This window comes from Cucurbita pepo, chromosome 15, assembly GCF_057944985.1.
Source record: "Cucurbita pepo subsp. pepo isolate OVF chromosome 15, ASM5794498v1, whole genome shotgun sequence".
NCBI classification, from domain to species: Eukaryota; Viridiplantae; Streptophyta; class Magnoliopsida; order Cucurbitales; family Cucurbitaceae; genus Cucurbita; species Cucurbita pepo.
This window is the reverse complement of record NC_141812.1, coordinates 10,719,918-10,741,400: the sequence shown is the minus strand read 5'-3', so window position 1 is coordinate 10,741,400 and position 21,483 is coordinate 10,719,918. Positions and strand designations below refer to the sequence as shown.

At 36.7% G+C, this 21,483-nt stretch overlaps 4 protein-coding genes across 9 annotated transcripts; 3 read left to right on the top strand and 1 right to left on the bottom strand.

Annotated features, from left to right (window-relative positions):
• The first annotated feature begins 1,852 nt into the window (after positions 1 to 1,852).
• On the top strand, positions 1,853 to 6,362 carry LOC111811661 (uncharacterized). Of its 3 annotated transcripts, XM_087117833.1 has the most exons (9): positions 1,853 to 2,013; positions 2,490 to 2,561; positions 2,653 to 2,686; positions 2,916 to 3,314; positions 3,399 to 4,617; positions 4,858 to 4,945; positions 5,107 to 5,299; positions 5,759 to 5,912; positions 6,004 to 6,361. In XM_087117833.1, the coding sequence occupies exons 1-7, from the start codon at positions 1,934 to 1,936 to the stop codon at positions 5,192 to 5,194; spliced, it is 1,980 nt and encodes a 659-aa protein (XP_086973959.1). In that variant the 5' UTR covers positions 1,853 to 1,933; the 3' UTR covers positions 5,195 to 5,299; positions 5,759 to 5,912; positions 6,004 to 6,361. The 3 variants fall into 3 exon arrangements, with proteins under 3 accessions (XP_086973959.1, XP_023554419.2, XP_023554418.2); XM_023698651.2 differs by having other exon boundaries at positions 2,916 to 4,617; positions 4,861 to 4,945; positions 6,004 to 6,362; XM_023698650.2 differs by having other exon boundaries at positions 2,916 to 4,617.
• A 317-nt stretch (positions 6,363 to 6,679) lies between these two features.
• LOC111811726 (protein TRIGALACTOSYLDIACYLGLYCEROL 2, chloroplastic) lies at positions 6,680 to 11,169 on the top strand. Of its 4 annotated transcripts, none has more exons than XM_023698743.2 (7): positions 6,703 to 6,886; positions 7,615 to 8,178; positions 8,510 to 8,839; positions 9,912 to 10,027; positions 10,210 to 10,300; positions 10,522 to 10,636; positions 10,893 to 11,169. In XM_023698743.2, the coding sequence occupies exons 2-6, from the start codon at positions 7,657 to 7,659 to the stop codon at positions 10,612 to 10,614; spliced, it is 1,152 nt and encodes a 383-aa protein (XP_023554511.2). In that variant the 5' UTR covers positions 6,703 to 6,886; positions 7,615 to 7,656; the 3' UTR covers positions 10,615 to 10,636; positions 10,893 to 11,169. The 4 variants fall into 4 exon arrangements, with proteins under 4 accessions (XP_086974071.1, XP_023554511.2, XP_023554512.2 ...); XM_023698744.2 differs by having other exon boundaries at positions 10,522 to 10,642; XM_087117945.1 differs by lacking the exon at positions 10,893 to 11,169 and having other exon boundaries at positions 6,680 to 6,760; positions 10,522 to 10,869.
• An 821-nt stretch (positions 11,170 to 11,990) lies between these two features.
• LOC111811725 (glycerol kinase) lies at positions 11,991 to 15,522 on the top strand. Its single transcript, XM_023698741.2, has 4 exons — positions 11,991 to 12,637; positions 12,879 to 13,528; positions 14,190 to 14,393; positions 15,231 to 15,522. The coding sequence occupies exons 1-4, from the start codon at positions 12,373 to 12,375 to the stop codon at positions 15,261 to 15,263; spliced, it is 1,152 nt and encodes a 383-aa protein (XP_023554509.2). The 5' UTR covers positions 11,991 to 12,372; the 3' UTR covers positions 15,264 to 15,522.
• Positions 15,523 to 15,943: 421 nt separating this feature from the next.
• LOC111811678 (calcium-dependent protein kinase 26) lies at positions 15,944 to 20,830 on the bottom strand. The gene is made up of 9 exons (XM_087117944.1): positions 20,627 to 20,830; positions 19,510 to 20,353; positions 19,155 to 19,298; positions 18,700 to 18,852; positions 18,165 to 18,280; positions 17,812 to 17,979; positions 17,100 to 17,324; positions 16,545 to 16,694; positions 15,944 to 16,307 (listed from the first exon to the last, which is right to left on the bottom strand). Exons 2-8 carry the CDS (start codon positions 20,255 to 20,257, stop codon positions 16,572 to 16,574), a joined length of 1,677 nt encoding a protein of 558 aa, XP_086974070.1. The 5' UTR covers positions 20,258 to 20,353; positions 20,627 to 20,830; the 3' UTR covers positions 15,944 to 16,307; positions 16,545 to 16,571.
• Between the last annotated feature and the right edge of the window lie 653 nt (positions 20,831 to 21,483).

The window sequence follows — 21,483 nt, the reverse complement described above, 5'->3', positions numbered from 1 at the left end:
TCCACCAGAAGCCTCAATGGCTACGATGATAGGTTGATGACTCGATCAATACTTTTAGGAGACTCTGTTCATCGTTTGCTGGCACGTCTTCATAACCGCTAATGGTTACTACCTCAAATCGTTCCTAGGGATTATAGTAACACTGTTTTTAGTAAATATCTGGAATGCAACCTTCATTTATGTGTGTGTTTAGAAGATTAAGTATTTACCTTCTCTGATACATCTTCCTTCCTCCATTAGATATGGATAGTCTCCCTCCCTTACGAAGTCCAGAATTAGACATTATGTATTCGAAGGTGTGATCCATCGAACCGCCATAGCATCCATTGTTGAAGCTTCGGTCATGGTCGACCAAGCAGTTTGGTTTATACTCCGCACTGCTGCTACGGTCGAAAATGCCTCGAAACTTCCTGCATTGCAATCATACTTTCATCATGTGGGGAAATTTTGAACTCTTACCATAACTAGGTAGAGATAAATAGATAGGAAAAGAAAGCGACCACAGGAGCCTTAGTTCTTGACTGGAGTAACAGCTTCTCTACTTCTCCAATCAACCCAACCGACTTGAGCAAGTCCACCACATCTCTGTAACTAAACCCATGAGTCGACCTCTTCCTCGGAAACTCGACCTTCAGTCCCAAATATTTACTCTTGTACTCTTCATGGCTCAGGTCTGCAAAATTCATTCATCCCCAACCAATAGCTAGAACCCTTCTTGTTTGTCTCTTCAATGTGCTTCAAATTGTCAACGAATGTCCCAAATCTATGGAGCTTCTCTTCAATGCTCTGATACGTTTTACTGTGCCTCGACATGCATTACTCAAACAGCTCGATGGGTTTATCCATGGATGCTAAGTGCTCGGGGTAATAGCCTACAGTCGAGAAATCATGAGCGATAGCGTTGGTGATTAATAAAGTTGCAGAGAAGATCAGGGCTGTTATAGGAGGAAAGAAAAGGAAAGGAAAGAGCTTGGTGAATGAGTAGAAAGGGGTGAAGATTCTCTTTATATAATACCCATTTTTGAAGCAGTTTATACCATTTTTGTCAATACTAAATAGCTATTTTCAATTTGTTTTTATTTAAAATTGGCTCAAAATAATTTAAATAATTTTTAATAAAAAAAAATCCATAATATATTATTATTATTATTAATAATTAAGTGGAGAAAATAGGAGAAGATGAAAATATGAAAAATTACTATTCTCTATTTGGTTTTCAATTTTTTTAATTAATATTAATTTTTTTATTTAAAAAAAGTGTTATACACCTATAAAACTTTAATTACAACAAAAATTTAATAGAAAGTTTAAATTGATTTAACTATAAAAGTTAAGAGTTTAATTTAAATGTAATAATTAATTAAGAGTTTTAATTGATATTTTTCGAGAAAAATCATAAATAACAATCGTGTAATATTTAATTCTTAGATAAATATAATTTTGTATCTATTTTAAAAAATATCAAATAAATTTCTCAAATTATAAATTTTTGTTTTAACAAATATTCGACAGAGTAACAAAAATTAAATTAATTTATCGAATAAATATGAAAATAAATTTTATATCTAATAAAACATTAAACATATAAAAAAAATTTAAAAAATATATATTAAATATAAATATAAAATTTATGTTTAATGAAACTAAAAATTACGAATAAGCAGTAGTTTATTAGAAAAAAAAAAAATATATATATATATATATATAAAAGATAATTTAGGAGCACTAATTCTTCGGTTTTAATAAGACTTGAACTTTTTTTTTGGGTTCGGTCTCGAATTTCTAAACCGAACCGGTCCTTAACCCGAGTTAAATACTTTAGACCTTTCCTTTTTTTTCTTTTCGGATTTTAATTTCGCTAGATTATTACGTCACCTTCTTCCTATTCTTCTGTAAATAAAACCCTTTTGGACTGTAACATTGGCCAAGCACCATGGAGTTTTATCAGACGGATTCTCAAGCACTTTTGTCACAGCTTCGTCGTCAAGAGGAGCTTTTGAAATCGAAAAGAAGGTATGTGTTTTTTACGTAATCGGCTTACGATTCCGTTTGCTTGCGCTCTGTTCTTACGATGTGTGGAGGAATCAGAAAAATATATAAGGAAGTTTTTTAATTATTGATATGAGAATTTTGACAACATATTTCTCTGTTTGAATTCAGTTTAGTTGCTGAATGTTTGCATATAAATGTAGTGCTCGGACGGCATTTGTTTATTTTAGTCGTTTGGATGTTGATGCTGCAGTTTCCGATTTGCCGGAAACGGATTCAATAAGTTTAGAGTGTGGCATTGATAAATATCATCGATGGTTATGGCATGTGATTTTGGATGAACGGCTAACAAACGGATTGGATTTGAATGATATCTGATTCTCTTTTTTGAATTTATAGTTGGAGATGGTGTTTTAGAATTTTTGTATTTCATTGTGAACTCATGAGGGAGTTTGTAAGTAGGATTTTCTGGAAGAACTGAATATGTTGAATGTATGCAGATGGCTGCTGGGGCTTCCTACTTCTGTATCTGGACCGAAGTATTCTGATCATTCAGACATTTTGAATAAACGGTAACTGAAGAAGATGTATTTGACTAATCATATATGAAATCAGTACATTGGTTTCCTTACTCTAATGAATGATTCGTGGCTTTCTTGTTAGAAACTTGCCTGAATCGTTGCTGAGAGAAGATGATGTAAGTTAGATTTTCCCCTTTTTCATTCCTTTGATTACTTTACTTTGTACAAATTTGAATGCAGTAGTAAACAATTCTTCCTCTTTTTTTCCTCAAATAACTTTGGATCCTTCTCTACTATGCTAGGTTTAAGTCCCAACTTTACAATATGATTTATATAATTATCCATTTTTTTGAAAATGTGAACCATATCGTCTGTGTTTTGTCATTTTGAATCTCTCCTTTTCAGGTTTTTTTTGGGACTGTCAAAACAAGAGTTGAAGAAGCTTTTGGAGTGTTAAATATTGAAACAAGGCATCTTGGTATTCGAGCTGATCAAATATTAGATACTTGCAAAGTTAGAAAACTCATCTTGTCATGTCTCGATGATCTGAGCACCAGGGGACTTTACGGTCTTGCTAAAATACTTTCAGAAGACTCGGTCAAATTGGAAAAAACTCGATGGAAGCTGAAAAGGGTCATCAGAGAATTTATTCCAAAAGTTCTAGGAAGGAAAAGTCAAGATTGCTATCAATTGGAAACTTTTAAACGAATGTCTCAACTTCTCAATGACACAACAAATTTTCGAAGAATATGCTCAGCAACTTCGACTTCCAGTACGACATCATTCCATGATGCTGCATCACAGGTACTTTATGGATTAGGAGACATGCCCACCCAAGTTCTCTTAGCTATGCGTCGAAAACTTGAAGGAGTTCGATTTTTGCCTCAGATAAAATATCGCAAGCCTGGGTGGGGTCGTGATCGTCTTATTAATCTTCTTACAAAAATTAGTAAGAAGATGCTTTCATCGCTTGGTGAAGGAGATGAATTGCAAGAATCACTTGCAAAGGCCATGGCAGTGGCTGATTTATCACTCAAACTAGTACCAGGTCGTCATAATTCGTCCGTAATTGAGTTTTATCCCTTCTCACCCCAAATAAAAACCTTGCACAATGAAATAGTAAAAGCCATATGGTTTGTTAGTAAGAATTGCAACATTGAGAAGCTCAAACGGTTGAAGTTTTTGTTGGATCCTGATGCTGAAGTGTCTCATAGGTGTCTAAGATCTGGTATTAAGAGGATGTTAACAGACTATCTTTTTGAATGTAGTGATATGGACACTGTGCCAAAGTCTCTTTTGAAAGCTTTAGCTATGATAAAAACAGATTCTCGAAGTGCGCCACATTCAGTTCTCCCACAGGATGAAATTGGAGACGAGGTTGAATATGTATTTAGTCTGAGTGCTCAGATGAAACAAGTAGTTTGGGACTTACTACCTAACTGTGACTTTGAACATGACTTTGCTGATGCATATATGGAAGAGTTAGAAGAGAGTGACGATGATTATGATGATAACGACGATGATATTTTTGATGGCTTGCCTCAAGAAGACCATGGACCCCACTCTGTTTTCGTTGAAGGTATGGGGGAATCAATGCCAGCCAATCTGGATTATGCATCAGTGGGGAATATCTTGTCTCCTAGTCAGGCGTCCTTGAAAAATGCAGATGTGGAGCGTTTCGAATGTTCTAAACCTACCCCATTTACTAGGGAGGGTTCTTTAGATTCTTCTTTTATTTACCACCCTTCATTCATGGAACCCAAAGTTCAGCCAGATACATATAACCTATCTTCTAACCAACAAGTAGGGATCAAAGACACGCCAAATACTTTGTTGGATAATCGCACTACGAGTTATACCTCAAAATCAACCTGTTTAACTTCTTTGAACATGTCGTGTCCAATACCCCAGATGGAGCCTAGTAAACCAAGCACGTTTAAGAATCATTACCTTGTGGTTCAAGAAGTTTGTGATGAAACTAGCATGATTGCTTATAATTTCATTGGCCGCTTGCTAGAAGAGTATGCAAAGAGTGAAGGCATAGAGTTAGATTGGTGCGCTAATTTATATCTAAGTTGCAACTCTTCAGTTGAAGAAGACCTTCCTGGTATGTGTTCTTAAATTATAGATGCCTTTGTTTGGAGTCTGATTTGAGGCCTTTACTACAGTATTTATTGAATATTACATGAAAAGAACCTGTGAAGGCCTAGTTGACAATAGGGTTGAGGCACTTATTAGGTTGACAAATCAAAGAAAAGCATAACTAGTTAGTAATAAGTTGATTTTTTCCCTGATAGAAAATTATTTTAGTTAGACTAAGTTTGTTAGTTTCATTTTGTATTGTCAGAAGTTGAACAGATTCGTATTAAGGCGAAGGGAGGCGGTTCAGTAATTATTCAAGTTTGTGAGGAGTTAATACCTTCTCTTTCTAAGAGGTATGACGATTTAATGATTTCTATGTTCGTGTTCGGTAAAAAAATACTCGTACGTTGACATTCCACTTTATACATATGCTTTATTTTCGTTTCGGCCATTAAATTTTTGCATGAATCTAGAATAGGATCTGAAACATATTTGTGTGTGATCATGTTGGCAGTGGAACAAAGAGACTTGAACAGTTGCTGATGACTGAAACAAAGGGATTTTGTTTGTCTGAGTTAGAAGTTGGTCTTTGGGCAGTCTGATGGTGGAGCAACCAGAATCGAATCACTCGAGTTCATCCCAGGGCGCAATGAAGCAGTTGATATTGTGTTTGAGGAAGTTCGTATGAGGCGTTTTGGTAAACTTATGTAAGTAGATATATCTTATTATGAATTTAATAGCATTTTCCTTCAGTAGAAGATGCATCATTGTGAGTTTGATATCCTGCAGAACTAGTTAGTGATTTATAACATTCGTTTGTTACCTGTTCTTAGAAATGATTTTGAAACGGTTAAAATCACTTTTTTCATATTCAAAATCACTCCTAAACATAATCTTAATCTTTTAATATTCCGTTTGATGACATAAAAATTGCGTTTAAAGTTGTAAAACCAAACATTAAATTGATTTCGAAGGGTAGTTTTAACTATTTCAAATCCCTTCCAAACATGCCTAGAATATACTCTAACTAGTTTTCTAATTCATTAACGGGCACGATATCGATATGTTCATATCACATCTTCATCATGAGATCGAAAAAACTTGTGCCATTGAAACATTTAGTATTTACAAATAGATCACACTAACACAATGGCTTTCTGGCACAGCAAGAGGCAAACTAGAATGGCCGGAGAAGAAAAGGACAGCCTCATAGTCCGGGGAGCTGAACCACTTCTAGTAGAGTTATTTCTTCTCTACTTCCCTCTCTCTCTATCTCTCTGAACTTACTCGCTCGAGTTACGGGGTTTCATTACCGTGACGGTAAGGTTACGATATAACTTGAAAGTAATTAGTCCGAGGACATTTTTAGTGTCCTTAAGCTGTGACTTGATGAACCCTCTTTATTATGCAGAGCTTTCAATACCCTTGGCCTTCGACGGGTCTCGTTTAAAATAGTACCGATTCTAATTGGTTCGATATTCAATCTCCGATGTCGAAAACCGAGTCGAAGGGAACAGGAAAAGGTGGTTGCAGTAGCCAAATTCTTCTGTTGTGTTGATGATGAAAGGTAGATAAAAATGAGGTACAAAACAGCTGAAGTACAAGATGAGGAGGAAGGGGGAACTTTTGAGTTTATTATTATTCTTTTTTTTTTTTCCTATTTGGATAATATCCACTTTTAATTATTTGTATTAATTTTTTATTATTTAATTAAATCAGTTTTAACGATTGTACTTCAAATTTACCATCTTACCCCTAAACTAAAAAATGTTGCAATTTCAACGTTCTAATAAGTTCTCGCTCAAAACATTGTTAATTTTTTTAGGTTTCTTAATTTAAATTTATTGATTTTGTGTAAATGAGTTATAGAGTTTATAGAAATTTTTAAATTTTTTTAATTAAAATAATTGGGTGAATTAGCTAAAATTAAATAGAGAATAAAATTTTCAAAAATTATTTTACTTGAGACTATTTTAATAAAATTTAAAGAAAATTGATATAAGGGCAATTTTGGTAGTTTTGCAAAATACAAGGAAATAGGCCCAATAAGGGCCCAATTCCCAAGTGTCGTACATTCAAACGGGTCGGAACTTTCGAGGGTTAAATTGGTAACAGCGCCTGAAGTTCAGCTACGAGAACGCTCATCTGACTCCAACTGTTCGGCAATGGTACGACTCAATCATCTTTCCGATTCTCCATTTTCATGGATTTTTTGGGTCTAATTCTTATACCATACCTGGTCGGAATTGTTGACCGAATGCTATCGCTTCAATAGTTGCAATCTCGAGTTCTAGGTGCGTATTTTGTGATATAATTGCTCTACTATCATTTTCTGGATTTCGTTGTTTGTATGCTTACTTCGATTGTTCCGTGAATAGTTTTTTGGTTATTAGTTTTGAATTTTTCATGCGTGTTTTTTAAATTTTTTTGGAGAATACGTTTTTTTACATCTAGGATTAGCTGATTTGATGATGTTTTATGTGGATTTCTGTGATTCGTCTTGCGTTACTGATGTTAGTGTATTAAGCGATCATAATAAGTGGAGAAGGCTTACTACTATTTTTTTAAATTCTGGAGTCTGAAAATTCTACTAATATGATTGTTAGCAGCAGTGGGAGAGTGAATTGAATTTCCATTTCTTTGTGAAAAATGCGAAGAAAGAGACTAGGAAGGAAAATTAACTGAAGGAAATACTAAAACTAAGCGGCTAATATCATATTGGGAGATAACTTTGGGGCGGGGCGAGCGTTGTGGCGGGGTGCCGTTGTAGGAAGGAAAATTTTCAGCTGTTTTGATGGGTTTTATGCTTCTTGTTAGTCATAGGTTATTCCATTTTACAAACTTGTCCTGTAACTTTTTTTTTATCATGTCCTCTGCTTTGATTCATGGGTAATGTTCTTGATCATTGAACTGGACATGGGCATGTCGATGGCTTGTTGCTCTTGTAAAATTTCTTATTTTTCAATATCAAGTTAATAATGTATTACCTGCTGATAGTTCCGAAATTGTATTGTTTTCACAGGCAGTTGTTTAAATCTTGTTTTACTGTTGCTGTTGTGAAAAAATGGTGGGAGATGCTCGTGTGCAGGTTGCAGCATTTTCTGTGGCGTTACCCTCATCCTTGGTTACCCTTCCACATAGATCTTCAAATAGGTTGTCTTATCATCCCCCATTTGGTCTAAAATCCAAAGTAAAGAAGATAAAGGCTTCATCTGCTGATGCTGGACATAGTCAGCCACCCTCATCTTCAGAAAGAAGGAATCCGCTTGCCCTTTTTCTCGATGTTCCTCGTACTGTATGGAGGAGAACATTGCGTCCATTGAGTAATTTCGGGTTCGGTCGAAGGAGCATATGGGAAGGTGGGGTTGGGTTGTTCCTAGTGTCAGGTGCTATACTTCTTACACTCAGTTTGGCTTGGTTGAGAGGCTTTCAATTACGGTCTAAATTTAGAAAATACTTGGCTGTCTTTGAGTTTGCTCAGGCTTGTGGTATTTCGACTGGAACTCCTGTAAGAATTAGAGGAGTTACTGTTGGCAATGTCATTCGTGTTAACCCTTCCTTGAGATGTATTGAAACTGTTGTTGAGGTATGCTTCTAATTCATACCCTTTCTCTGATTGACTGTAACGTCGTATTTTATCTTACTAAGAATGTGTTTGAGATCGCTTTTGAAAAAGAAAAGCTTTTAAACAAAAGCACTTTTTCTATTAATACTTTGGGAAGAAGCATTAACAATTGTTTCTCCTAGAAGCACTTTGATTGCTTTTAGAGTTTTAGAAGTCACTTTGATTATCTAATCAAAACTATCAAATCTTGATAGATATTTTAATGAACTAAAAGGTAGTCTATATAGGCTTGTTAACAAAGAGGGTTACCATTTTTTTGTGCACAAACTAAGATTTACCTCCCGTTTTGCAGGTTGAAGATGATAAAATCATTATACCCCTTAATTCATTGGTTGAAGTAAACCAATCTGGTCTTCTTATGGAGACGATGATTGACATTACTCCCAGGGATCCTATTCCAGTGCCTTCAGCGGGACCACTCGACTCCGAATGTATTAAAGAAGGCTTAATATTATGTGATAAGCATAAAATGAAGGGACATCAAGGGGTAAGTTTGGATGCATTAGTTGGAATATTCACTCGGCTTGGACGGGAAGCGGAGGAAATAGGGCTTACCAATACGTTTTCTTTAGCCCAACGAGTTGCTTTGGTTGTTGAAGAAGCGAGGCCTTTGCTTTTAAAGGTGTGACTCCTTACAATTTCATGCTTTAATCTTTATTTTCTATCTTGGTTTCTGGACAAATAGTTATTGGAGTTATGTATGCTCATATTTTTTAAATGTTGTAAAAATGTATTTTGTTGGTAACTCGATGGGATGCTTACAGATTTCTTGAAGAGGATGGAAGGCTTATCAAAAGAATAATGAGTAAGGACTAGGAAGTATTCGTATATCAGTATCATGGAATCTAATTACATTTTTTTTTTTTTTTTTATAAGAGACAATTTCATAGGGATGTAAAATCCATGGTGTTTACAAAATACCTTCCCAATTTACGATGAGGGAGGTATAGTCGGAGGGAGTAAAAATATTAGACAGTTTATGTGAGACCCCACATCGGGTGGAGAGGGGAACGAAGTACTCCTTATAAGGGTGTGGAAACCTCTCCCTAGTAGACGCGTTTTAAAACTGTGAGGTTGACGGCGATACGTAACTGGCCAAAACGGATAATATTTGCTAGCGGTAGGCTTCGGCTGTTGCAAGTGGTATCAAAGCCAGACACTGGGCAGCGTGCCAGCGAGGGCGCTAGGCCCCCAAGGGGGGTAGATTGTGAGATCCCACATCGGTTGGAGATGGAAACGAAGTATTACTTATAAGGGTATGGAAACCGATCCCTAGTAGACGCGTTTTAAAACCGTGAGGCTGACGGCGATTCGTAATGGACCAAAATAGACAATATCTACTAGTAGTGGCTTCGAGCTGTTACAGTATACATGGACCGTTATAGTAGGTAGGACCTTGATTGTAGCTCAAAAAAAATTCTTAAAACAGTAAATATTATAGAACATGTTTAGTTCGACATAAATAAGGAGCTGCATTCGTTTAGAAAATGGGTGTTTGCTTGGGTATTCTGTTATTGGCCTCTGAAAAGAACCAAGAATTTACAGCTTTAAGTTCCTCGAAAGCTTTAATTTTTTGTATTAAAATGTATTAGGTTCGTGTTTTACGGTCTATCTTGGTGAGTTCGATATATAGTCCCACGGATCTAACTATCTTCTCATGCACACTGTTTTGATTTGATGTAGTGATGTCTCAGATTCAAGCCATGGCTGAAGATGTTCAACCTTTGCTTGCTGAGGTTCGTGACAGGGGTCTTCTAAAGGAGGTTGAAAACTTAACTAGCAGTCTTTCACATGCCACAGAAGATTTAAGGTGAACTTTTCCTGAAGTCTGATATTACAATTTTAATGTTGATGAACTCTGATTTCTTAATGGACTATAATCTCTCGGTTCTTTCACAATTTTCGCCTGAGATTAGTCGAAAAAGATAATAATATTGTAAATTATTATGAATTCCTTTTACACGATGTATGCTGATCGAGACTTTCTTACAGAAGCGTGCATGCGTCGATTATGACCCCGGAAAACACCGAACTTCTTCAGAAGTCCATTTATACGCTAATTCATACTTTGAAGAACATAGAGGTGAGATCTTAATTGCTGAAACTCCTCTTGATTTATCCGAACATCAGTGTTTTTTAAAGCTCTAGGTGCACTAAAGCACAATAAACGGGACTTCATTAAGGGAGCTCCGCTTCTTCGAAGCGAGACACCGCGCACGCTCCAGTTGACTTTTTAAAACACTGCTCTTGATAACTATATCTCTCTAATTCCCTCTTTGGTTTATCCTTCCTATCTCGTTTCAGAGTCTGAGCTCCGAACTTCTTGGGTTCACGGGTGATGAGGCGACAAAACGGAATTTAAAACTGCTGATCAAGTCTCTGAGCAGGCTACTATGATAATACACATGTGATGGCAATGGTACTTGTATGAATTCGGTATTAGGCGACAATTTATTTTCAATCCTTTCATATTTCGGGTGCAAAGCTTACACGTCTAGACATGTTTTCGTATGCTTCCCTAGGGAGGAGGGAGATCCATAGTTCATGCTAGCATAGAGATATTTGTGAATGTTATTAGGTTGTAGCCCTGTTTAAACAGAGGGAATTTACATTCTTATTATTCACACATTGCTCCTTCATTTCTGTTATAAAGACATTTTTCTTTCTGGCTACAGCCTTGGCTGGAAAAAGCTATGGATGATGATGGCCATTTACTTTCCTATCATTGGGAAGCGCTCACAGGTACTGATTTTTTTATAAATTAGGTCGTGTTCGTGTTGGAGTGAGGGATCGAACCTTCGACCTTAGAGAGGTAATTTATCCCTTCGACTGGATTGACCCAAAAGTTTTACATTTTGAACGGTCTAATTTTGGGTTAGTTGGATGGATTGACCTAATTTTTCGTCCAAACGAAACTTTTTTTAGGAAATTTTTATGGCTCTCTTCCCCTCACCTTTTTCGTTATGCACCAACGAACCACAACTTCAATGACACACGTTCTACAATAGCGATCTATGTCGTGTTAAGTCGATTTACAATAAATATGTTAAGTCGATATATAAATGATCCAAGTTTAGAACCGTGGTTGAGATATTTAAAATATACTCAAGATTACGGTTTATATTATACTAGATAATCGATTAATTATTATTATATTATACTTGATACTTGATTATCTTTGAGGGGTATAGTTGCAAATTGGGTAACTAGTATGAAAAAAAAAAGATTGTCATTTATTGTATATCGTCATAGTCGAACTGTTATTTGGAAGAGCACAAAATTTGATGTATAATAATAATTTTCAATATATACGTCAAAGACATAGTACCATAAGACGTGTTATTTAATGTTCTAGGACAATTTATTGTAAAATTGACATGTAAAAATGTTTGAGGTTAAGATACGTAACTCTCTTAGTCCTTTTAAAAAAGGATGTGGTATTGTATGTGGGATTGTCGGGATTGTGTATAAAATTTAAATACAGGGACATAAAAGTTCAAAGATTTATTAGTTCAAAGATTTATTGGATAAAAAATTTACTGTACATAAAATTTAATCCTTAGATTTTAAAATATTATATTTTATCCTTCGGTTTGAGTTTAATCTCAATATTATACCCTTTGAAATAAGATTTGCTTTAACGTCTACAAACACAAAGATGAATTAAAAATTAACTAAAATTTAGGGGTAAAAATATAATATTGTAAAATTTAGGGACTATATTATAAAATTAAAATACCTTTTAAGTCTTTTTTTTTATTTTTTTATTTTTTTTACTTGGATGAACTTTTTCGGCCAGATAGGTCCAAAACGACAGCTGATTGGGCCAGGCCAGTGGAACGTCCGCTGACTGACACGTAGAGGAGTTCAGCATGTGGTTGACGGATAGCCCAAAGCGACGTCGTTTTATGACGAACAGTTCACATGCCAAACTGAACTCAATTTCGCATTTTCCTCTCCATTTATTTATTTATTTTCGCGATTTTTCTTCCACGAATATTCTTCTCAGACTGCCTTCTCCGGTTCTCTCTTCTCCTTTCAGAATTCTCCGATTTCTCTTCTGCTCCGGCGAGGCTGGGGCTGAGGAAACCGGAGAGTTTCATAGATTTCATCTAATCACAAACTAGTATTGAAGGTTTTTTTGTTAGGATTTCAATGGCGTTCGCTTCTTCTAGTAGTGTTATCTGTCAGAACAGAGCCTTGTCATCCTCCGTCGTTTCTTCTCCGGGACTTTTACACCATCGCTGCTTCTCACGGCTTCAATCGCAGCGTATTCTTCATTGTAATCGTCGTTTGTCTTCGAACATCGGGATAAACGCCGCTCCGTCTCTTTCTTCGGCGCCCTCTTCCGTCGTCGCTAAAACTGCTCTATCCGATGCTCATGTTCAAAGTCAGAGCTCCAGTTCTGCTCCTGGTACTGGTAAGTGTTGTTGGAATAATTTTCTGTTACTGTTTTATTTCGTGTTCATCATTAGTTCTTATTGGAATGACTTGCAATGTCAGTTTGACTGGATTTTCAGTGCTTGGTTTCTAATTAACTGAATCCATCCGTGTTTTGTGGTATTTTTTTTCATGGTTTTAAATCTTTGACACAAAATTTGGCTCGAGTGTTGGATATTTGGAGAACAGACGATTTATTTTGTGTATCCATTCGTTTTAAGGGTGGTCTGATTTTGCCAAAAACGTCTCTGGCGAATGGGATGGATATGGTGCGGATTTTTCTTCTGGAGGAACGCCAATTGAACTTCCAGAATTCGTTGTCCCCGATGCTTATAGAGAATGGGAGGTTAAGGTTTTCGACTGGCAGACTCAGTGCCCCACTCTTGCGGAACCTGAGAAGCCCTCTTTCATGTACAAGACAATAAAGCTACTTCCTACAGTGGGATGTGAAGCCGATGCCGCAACCCGTTACAGCATTGATGAGAGAAATGTTGGAAATGGAATTGGTTCAAATGATGAAGTGACTGCCTTTGCGTATCAACGTAGTGGATGTTATGTAGTTGTTTGGCCGGTTAAGGTTGGGGGTTCTTATAAGTTAATGGAGTTGGAGCATTGCCTGGTTAGTCCTCAAGATCGTGAATCCCGTGTGAGGGTTGTTCCGGTTGTCCGAGTCGAAGGCACACGGCTAGTGTTGCAGAGTATCAAAGTTTTCTGCGAGCAGTGGTATGGACCATTCAGAAACGGAGAACAGCTTGGTGGATGCGCCATCCAAGACTCATCATTTGCTTCTACAGCTGCCTTGAAAGCTTCTGAGGTTGTTGGTTCATGGCAGGGTCCTGTCTCTGTTGCCCGATTTGATGGTTCTCAGACTGTAAGTTATATAATCTTCCTTTGCTTTTGATCATCTTTTACAGCACGGTGAAGTGATCCTAAAATCTCAGTTTTTAGTTCGATGCTACCATTTTTAGTTTTGCATTGCCTAATGCTTTGGTGTTGATCCATAACTTTTGTTTTTCTTTTCCTTAAGATTCTTAGAAGTCAATTTTTAATCTTTCGCTTAGACAAAATCTTTGATACTATGAATTTTCAGAAAATATCAACAAATTTTGTGACTTCTATGCAAGGGTGATTTCTCTTGAATGATTGATTACAATTTACAACTTTTTTCTAATGATATTTGCCCACACCCCAACATTTTTTAAATTATGATGGCAAGTTATGTGTTAAGCTGAGGTCTTGAACCTTAATTTTGTTGACCGATGGAAAAATGTGTATCGAAGTGTTCGTCTGGTCAATTATCAGTGGGAACTAGCTTATAGTTTGAACAGCATCTATCCATTCACCAAACTTTTGATAGCATATTTGGAGTAATCCTTGAGCAACTTGTTGTTTACTTTGATAACAATTTCCTCATTCCATTTTTTTTCAAGACATTTAGTCTATGGTGTCACTGTAACCATGCTAAAGTGAATTTAACAGGCACAATATAACTCCGTTTCCTGTTTGAATATGTATTGGAAAATTGACTGCAGAATGTTATACAAGAACTTTTGGCTGACAATGTGCAAAAGTCGGTGAGAACTGAATCAGAACTCAAGGTACTTCCCAAGCAACTATGGTGTTCCCTTAAAGAAAGTGAAGACAGTGGGGATACTTGCTGTGAAGTAGGATGGCTTTTTGATCACGGGCATGCAATTACATCAAGATGCATCTTCTCAAGCTCAGCAAAATTGAAGGCAAGTTTTTGCGTTTAAATACGCTGAACAGTTTACTCTCAAACGTTTAAATGATCTTCTAAAAAAATACTTTGATGCTTGTGTAACGGCCCAATTCCACTACTAGCAGATATTGTCCTCTTTGGGCTTTTCCTTTCGGGCTTCCCCTCAAGGTTTTTAAAATGCATCTGCTAGGGAGAGGTTCCCACACCACACTCTTATAAAGGGTGTTTCCTTCTCCTCCTCAACCGATCCTCAACCGATGTGGGATCTCACAGCTTGTCTGTACATGTTTATATACGCTCCCCACCAACCAAAATTAGCATGTCCAATTTTTAACTTATACTGCAACTTAAACTGAAGAACAGAACACATTACCTCTGGCTTTCATGCATAGTTGTGGACTGGTAACCGTCTAAGTTTTTTCTCTACCCGCTATGCTTTCGTGCTTCGTACCAAATGAGCCTCTAAGCTAGTTGGTCTCCTGAATCATGTTTGTCTAGGGATATATATGCATTTCGTTTAAGACGGTTTACATTCACATGTCGAAATGCTTATATGAGAGAACTGAAGTTTGTTGGCCATACAAGTTTAATTTCTATTTCTAGGCTCTGCATTTCTTCTCATATCCCAAATACTTGGATTTGGTTGGAGATTTTTTTTAGTCGTTTTCTTAGGTCTCTCTTTTCCTTGGTGGGTAGTGGTTGAAGACAAAACAATCTTAGTAATAAGGAAAATTCTTCGAAATTTAAACTTATATATTTAGGCATAAATTTTTCGTCTTGTCTCGTCTTTTGTTCTTCGGCTCATCGACATGTGCTTAATCAAGTTTGACACTGCCTACTTTTCCCCATGCAGGAAATATCGATTGCAAATGAGACCCTTGCTTAATATGGTAACCAATGGACAACGGTTCAATCGAGCTAGAGAGAAGGCACCGATTCCTTCATTAGCCATCACATAAGCGTTCGGATTACATCAAGGTGACGTTGGATAAAGTATAAGCTCTGAAATAAGTATGCTATGTATTTGCCATTCTACAGAATGAAGTATAAATATATAAAAACTCACTTGTAGTGTGCAATCGTTTCCAGATCTAGTAACAATCTTATTGTTTCTAAAGAAGCTCTATATATGACCAACTTCTCCACATGATTTTGGTAGTGCTAGCACGATTTAATGTACGTTGAACCTTTCATACTTCAATATATATATATATATATATATACATATACCACACACATACATATACACATGTTCATTTTTGCTATATTTGAGTGTCAAGAAAACTCGTAGGAGATTCTTTTGAGATTATCTCATTGAACAATCCGACCCTATAATGTTCGAGTGATAAGGAAATTCTATTACATCTTAGGTGGGTGATCATCATAGATTGAATTTTAGGCTGATCATTAGGTCGATGCATGACCTCCCATCTATAAGAAGAATAGTTCTAGCTCGCTCGAAGTCGATTATCTTTAGTTGTAAAGCATAAAAACAAATATGTGCATATACATTACTTCCTTTAGGTGTAAGGAATCACAAGTAGGAAAAATTCTCACAAGCTGCAATAAGATAAAACTATTCATTTGGTCGAACAATGGAATTAGCAATGGAGAAAAGTTACAATATTGGAACGAAATCCGGGCCAGAGGTAGAAGATGGTATCTATACAAACATTTAATAGTCCCCAATTGAAAATGTTATGCAAAAGAACCTAGCAACTCAAACAGCTCTTGCAATTTCACACACTCAGATGTTCATATACCACATCATCCTTTGGCTATACAGCGATAAGAAGGAAACGTTAGAGAAGTGCTCGAGAAGAGTTCTCACCACAGAAATCCTTGGCAACGATCCTAGAAGCTAGGAGGAAAAGAAGCTCAATTGTGTCGGGAAAGAGTCGATTCCCCAGCTTTACATCCGCTGTACAACCTGCAGAATTCCAAGGCGTCATATGTATCGATAATCTCGGACAACAAAACCTATGCTGTCTTTAAAGCTTTTTTGCATTAGCCTAGATTGTTGAGTTCAGACTTGAGTCATAGCAAGTAGCCATCATTGTAAACCACTTAGTTATCTACTCATCAAACCTGATTCTAAGTTTTTTAGCCTCCCAACCTCTCGAAAAGGGATCAAACCGAGAAGTACATGTCGATAGGCGCTCAGTACCTGTATATCAGGCACATGATTCGGAAACTAAAGAGCACCAGGTCCGTCTCTCATGCTCAAATTCAAACTGTTTCTCATAGTTCGTCTTCCAATTCCTGCATTGCCTTTCTGCATCATGGCAACAAACTCGCTATAATCAATCCTTCCATCCTGCATTACACAACAAAAAGTCATCACTTTGTTTGCCCATTTAATCAATAGATCTTCTGCAAGGGAAACTCAACCAAGATGCATTATGTTTTATCAATAATCCAATGTTACTCACATACGCTAGACTAATCCTCAGTTTTCTCGAGTTCATTAGAACCCCGTCTCCATTTTTCTTTTCACACCATGCCCCAAAATAGTTCCTCAACAGCATGGAAAAACTTGAGTAATTTATATGCCTAATCGAACTTATCCTAGTGTCCCAATCTAAGACCATGAACATATAATCATGATATAGACCCAGTGGATAATCAACATACGGTCATGACCGAAACTCTACCCCAGTTAGATTCTATTTATAAAAGATAAGTAACGAGATTGATTCTCGAATAAGTTTGTGAGAATTACATTATCTTGATCAACTTCTCTGATTATGTCTTCAAGGTACGCGTCGGTCATATTATGTTCTGCACAAGCTTGCTGCAGTTCATCTACTGTGATGTAACCACTTCCATCTTTGTCAAAGTATCTAAACGCTGCAACAAGGTGTTCTTCACGCTCTAGTTTGTTGAGATGAATGGTTGCAGCAATAAACTCCCCATAATCAATAGTCCCACTATTGTCAATATCAGCCTGAAAGAAATTTAAGTAAATTTTCATGGGGTTCAACAACTAGTAAGCATAAGAACCATACAGATTCTTATGAAAATTCAACAACCACATCAAACAAGATATTTCCCACTGTTCTAGTAGCTATCAAAAACAAAATAATTAGCCTCGACACCACCAACTATACTATGCCCGGTGACCCTTAGTCTTCCGCTACTGCAGCTATATCGTATCCACATGTACATTTGAAGTTTCTCCACAGTAAGATGCACTTAATGCCTTGATTGACTAAGAATGTGACTAGTTAATCTCAAGGAATTAAAATGCGAGTTCTATGAATATGAAATTTCTTGAATCAAATAACACAAGGTAAAAGAGATGTAGCACATCTAAACCCGATAAAAATGGAGGGGAAAAAATTAACAATGTCTATGTAATCAGTGACGGTGAAAATCATAAATATGCTCGTGCAAAAGAAATGTAAATTTCCCACAAGGCATGCAAAAGTTACCGCTTCCATGAGGTCACGTATTTCGGTATCTTTCAAGGTTGAACCATATCTTCTCAAACCAGCTTTGAGTTCATCAAACGTAATTGCACCACTGTTATCAGTGTCCATAGCTGTAAACATTTCTCTTAGGCCAGCAATCTCCTCTTCAGAAAGGCTTTCAGCAATCACCTAATGGTACAAACAGTGCAGATTAAACATCAATGTTGTTTAAGACAATAATGTGGGTGAGTGCGAGCATGCATTAAGCCTTTCCAATAACAAGATATTTGATCCATGCAAACTTGAAAATAACATTTAAATAGGTGTCCAACTTCAGTTCTCCCACCTATGCGAAAAGTATGTTGTACACTTACTCGTAATGCCATCTTCTTCAACTTGTTCATTGCAGAGAATTGTTTGAGTCGAGAAAGTACAGCTGGATCGAGAGCCCTATCAGGAGCAACTCCATTTTCGCAAATCCAAGGGTGGCCTGTACAGATTATTAAGGTATAATAATTCATTCAGATTCAGTATAATATGAATAATGAATGCAATTACCCCATTTGTAACAACAAAACCATAATTTTCGAGGTATGAAGAAATGCGTGTAACAGCTATGATGTAAGAGAGAATGACATTATGTCTTGGTCCGTCAGAAAATTCAAGAGATGTTAAAAGGATTCTTTATTTGTTCATTTTTTCTTAATAAAAAATAAACTGACCAAAGTACATAATACTACGTTCAGAAAGGTGTGAAAATACACATTTCAGAAAGGAGCATCTGAAGTTATCTAGAACAGTGTGAAAACGCTTATTAAAGACCTAAAACACCTAAAACGAAACTTTTTTTTTCTCTAATACCATATACTACATTCATAAAAACTTAGACATGTAGAGAAGTAAACATACATAATACTTCATGTGCACTCAACCGATCTGATGGTCGAGAACATAGCATCTTTCTTATTAGATCCTTTGCACTGTCAGATATTAGGGGCCAAGGGTCAGAGTCGAAGTCGATATGTCCCTTAAGCACAGCATCAAATATTCCTTGTTGAGTTTCTGAGTATGGAGAAGAGGGAGAAAAGAACTATTTAGCAACCATACATAATAACATGTTCATTTGTTACCTCTTTTTATAAACATGGTGCTGGACCCCACCCCACTAGTGCCTAAAGAGATATCTAGAGCCTTGATAATACTACCTACCAGAGATATCAAAGGTTTCCTTAATAATCAACTTGTCCGAATGATCGATACCTAGGATCTGGGAGCCATTACCACCCAATACCCCAATTCCTCAACCAATAGGCAACAACCCATTCAGGTTCTTAGTAGTGTTTTAATTTGAAAACTACAATTACCTGCCCAAAACGGTGGCACGCCACTTAGCAATATATACAGTATAACTCCTGCAGTCCACACGTCCGCTGCTGGCCCATAATGCTTGAGCAGTACCTCTGGAGCAACATAGTATGGGCTTCCAACAACATCAGTGAAGATTTGACCTGAAGTGGTTTTGTGCATATTAGCAATGAGAAACCATTTGATGCAGTGATTACAGCAATGTGCATGGAAGAAAAAGAAGCCTAAGTAAAGTAACCTAATCTGAACCACGAAATAAACACAATTAAGGAGAATATATTGCTGAACCGTGTCGAATACGACTCATCAATAAAACACAAAAGGAAAAGGGTAACTACTGCTCTTTCTTTTCACCTGGTTTGAAGAAAACAGAGAGGCCAAAATCGATAGCTTTAAGAGAGAAGTCATCATCCTTATTAACCAACAAGAAATTCTCTGGCTTCAAATCTCTATGCATAACTCCAAGCGAATGGCAAGTCTCAACAACACCAACAATAATCCTGGTCAATTCAGCAGCTTTTCTCTCACTGTAATGCCCCCTCTGGATGATCCTATCGAACAACTCACCGCCACTACAAAGCTCCATAACAATATGAACATACAAAGAATCTTCATAAGCACCCTTGATGGTAACAATATTCTTATGACCTGCCAAATGGTGCATGATCTGAATCTCCCGCCGAACGTCCTCCACATCCTCCTTTGCAATCAACTTCCTCTTGGAGATAGACTTACAAGCATACTCAATGCCAGTCGTAATCTCAGTGCATAAATAAGTAGTTCCAAACTGTCCTTGTCCTAACTTCCGACCGAGCGTATACAGATCTCGAATATTGGCAGTCTTATGACCCAAAACATAATAGGCTTGATTCTCGGCGCTTTTCCTCATTGTGTAGTCTTTCTTGCAATCGTTGTCCTTCGATTTGGTTTTGTTCTCTTCAGCAAAGGCTTGGGAAATTAGATTGTTAGTGTTGACGCTGGAAGGGGAATGGTCAGAAGAACCGTTGATGTTGCGCTTATAATTTGGGGTTGAACTCTCCTCGGGCTGGCTGTAGCCCTGAAATATATTCCCTTTGAAAGATCCACGGCAGGTATTGCCCATGAAACACAGAATCGCGCTTCGACTCGGACCCTCACGGTCTCTCTCCCCCAAACTCACCAATTATGCCTCATCAATAACATCATCAATCACGAAACCCTAAGGACGAACAAGTCAAACAAACAAAAAAAAAAAAAAAAACCAAAATCAATCCAAAATCGAAGAAATTAGAGACTCTGAATTCTTCAGATTAACCAAATCACTACAAATCGAAGGAAGAAGAACTAGATCGGGGCTATAAACTCATGATCATCATCATCATCATGAATCTCAAAAAATCGAGAGACAATCAAAGATGATGAACTGAGATGGAAACAAAACCAATGGGAACAAAAAGATTATATTCATGAGAAGGAAAAAGAGAAGAAGTACCGTGTTGTTGATCTGGCAAAGAAGGAAACAAAAATGGATTCCATGAACAGCGAAAGCAGATGAATTGTTGGAGCTGGAAAACTAAAAAAAAGGATAAAAATGGGTAATATAAGAGGATGAAGAAGAAGTTATATAATAATAAAATAGGAAAAGAAATCGGGGGACCAAGTCCGATTTGTTATTTCTGAGGAACATCGGAATTCAGTGCTCACCAGCTACTCTTCCTCTCTTATTTATTTTTTTATTTTAATTTTATTTTATTTTTATTTTTAAGTTATAACGAGATTACATCGGAATGAAAGTGATACGAGGGTTAAAAAAATGCTTAAAAGAGTTGAAAGTTATTCATGTACTAACTGTTAAACGTACAACAGTTCATATTTGTGATGTCCCATATTGGTTGGGGAGGACAATAACCCACTGTTTATAAGAATATGGAAACCGGGAAGCCCTAAAGGAAAAGCCCAAATAGGACGATATCAGTGGATCTGGACTCTTACAATATCTATACAAGAATTTACGGATTTTCTGGTTTGTTACCGTCATTAGGGCGGCCCACCATATATTTTAAGTTCCTGTATGATTACATGAACTTAAATGATTGTTTTGCTTGAAGTAATTGTATGTTTAGGCGACTTCCTATAAAATTTGTTTAGAAACATGTGAGTGAAGATAAAACGTGCTAAAATGAGCCATATTGGTTTGTGGGAATAACCTTCGCTCTTAAAATCAGCTCAAGACATGGTCATGTCGCTTAGTGAGGATAAATGAGCCATATTGGTTTGTGTAAATAATCTTCACTTTTTAAATCAGTTCAAGACATGGTAATGTCATATGTTGGAATAACTCGTACTGGT

Bases quoted from the DNA above. Each gene is read 5' to 3' on its own strand.
- LOC111811725 (XM_023698741.2), top strand. From the start codon at position 12,373: ATGGCGTTCGCTTCTTCTAGTAGTGTTATCTGTCAGAACAGAGCCTTG. The intron at 12,638-12,878 runs GTAAGTGTTGTT...ATTCGTTTTAAG, and splicing joins CAGTTCTGCTCCTGGTACTG to GGTGGTCTGATTTTGCCAAA. The intron at 14,394-15,230 runs GCAAGTTTTTGC...TTCCCCATGCAG, and splicing joins CAAGCTCAGCAAAATTGAAG to GAAATATCGATTGCAAATGA.
- LOC111811661 (XM_023698650.2), top strand. From the start codon at position 1,934: ATGGAGTTTTATCAGACGGATTCTCAAGCACTTTTGTCACAGCTTCGT. The intron at 2,014-2,489 runs GTATGTGTTTTT...GAATGTATGCAG, and splicing joins CTTTTGAAATCGAAAAGAAG to ATGGCTGCTGGGGCTTCCTA. The intron at 4,946-5,106 runs GTATGACGATTT...TCATGTTGGCAG, and splicing joins ATACCTTCTCTTTCTAAGAG to TGGAACAAAGAGACTTGAAC.
- LOC111811726 (XM_023698743.2), top strand. From the start codon at position 7,657: ATGGTGGGAGATGCTCGTGTGCAGGTTGCAGCATTTTCTGTGGCGTTA. The intron at 10,028-10,209 runs GTGAACTTTTCC...ACTTTCTTACAG, and splicing joins CATGCCACAGAAGATTTAAG to AAGCGTGCATGCGTCGATTA. The intron at 10,301-10,521 runs GTGAGATCTTAA...ATCTCGTTTCAG, and splicing joins ATACTTTGAAGAACATAGAG to AGTCTGAGCTCCGAACTTCT.
- LOC111811678 (XM_087117944.1), bottom strand. From the start codon at position 20,257: ATGGGCAATACCTGCCGTGGATCTTTCAAAGGGAATATATTTCAGGGC. The intron at 18,281-18,699 runs GTATGTTTACTT...TAATCTGTACAG, and splicing joins GAGTGCACATGAAGTATTAT to GCCACCCTTGGATTTGCGAA. The intron at 17,325-17,811 runs GTAACTTTTGCA...AATTTCTTTCAG, and splicing joins TACGTGACCTCATGGAAGCG to GCTGATATTGACAATAGTGG.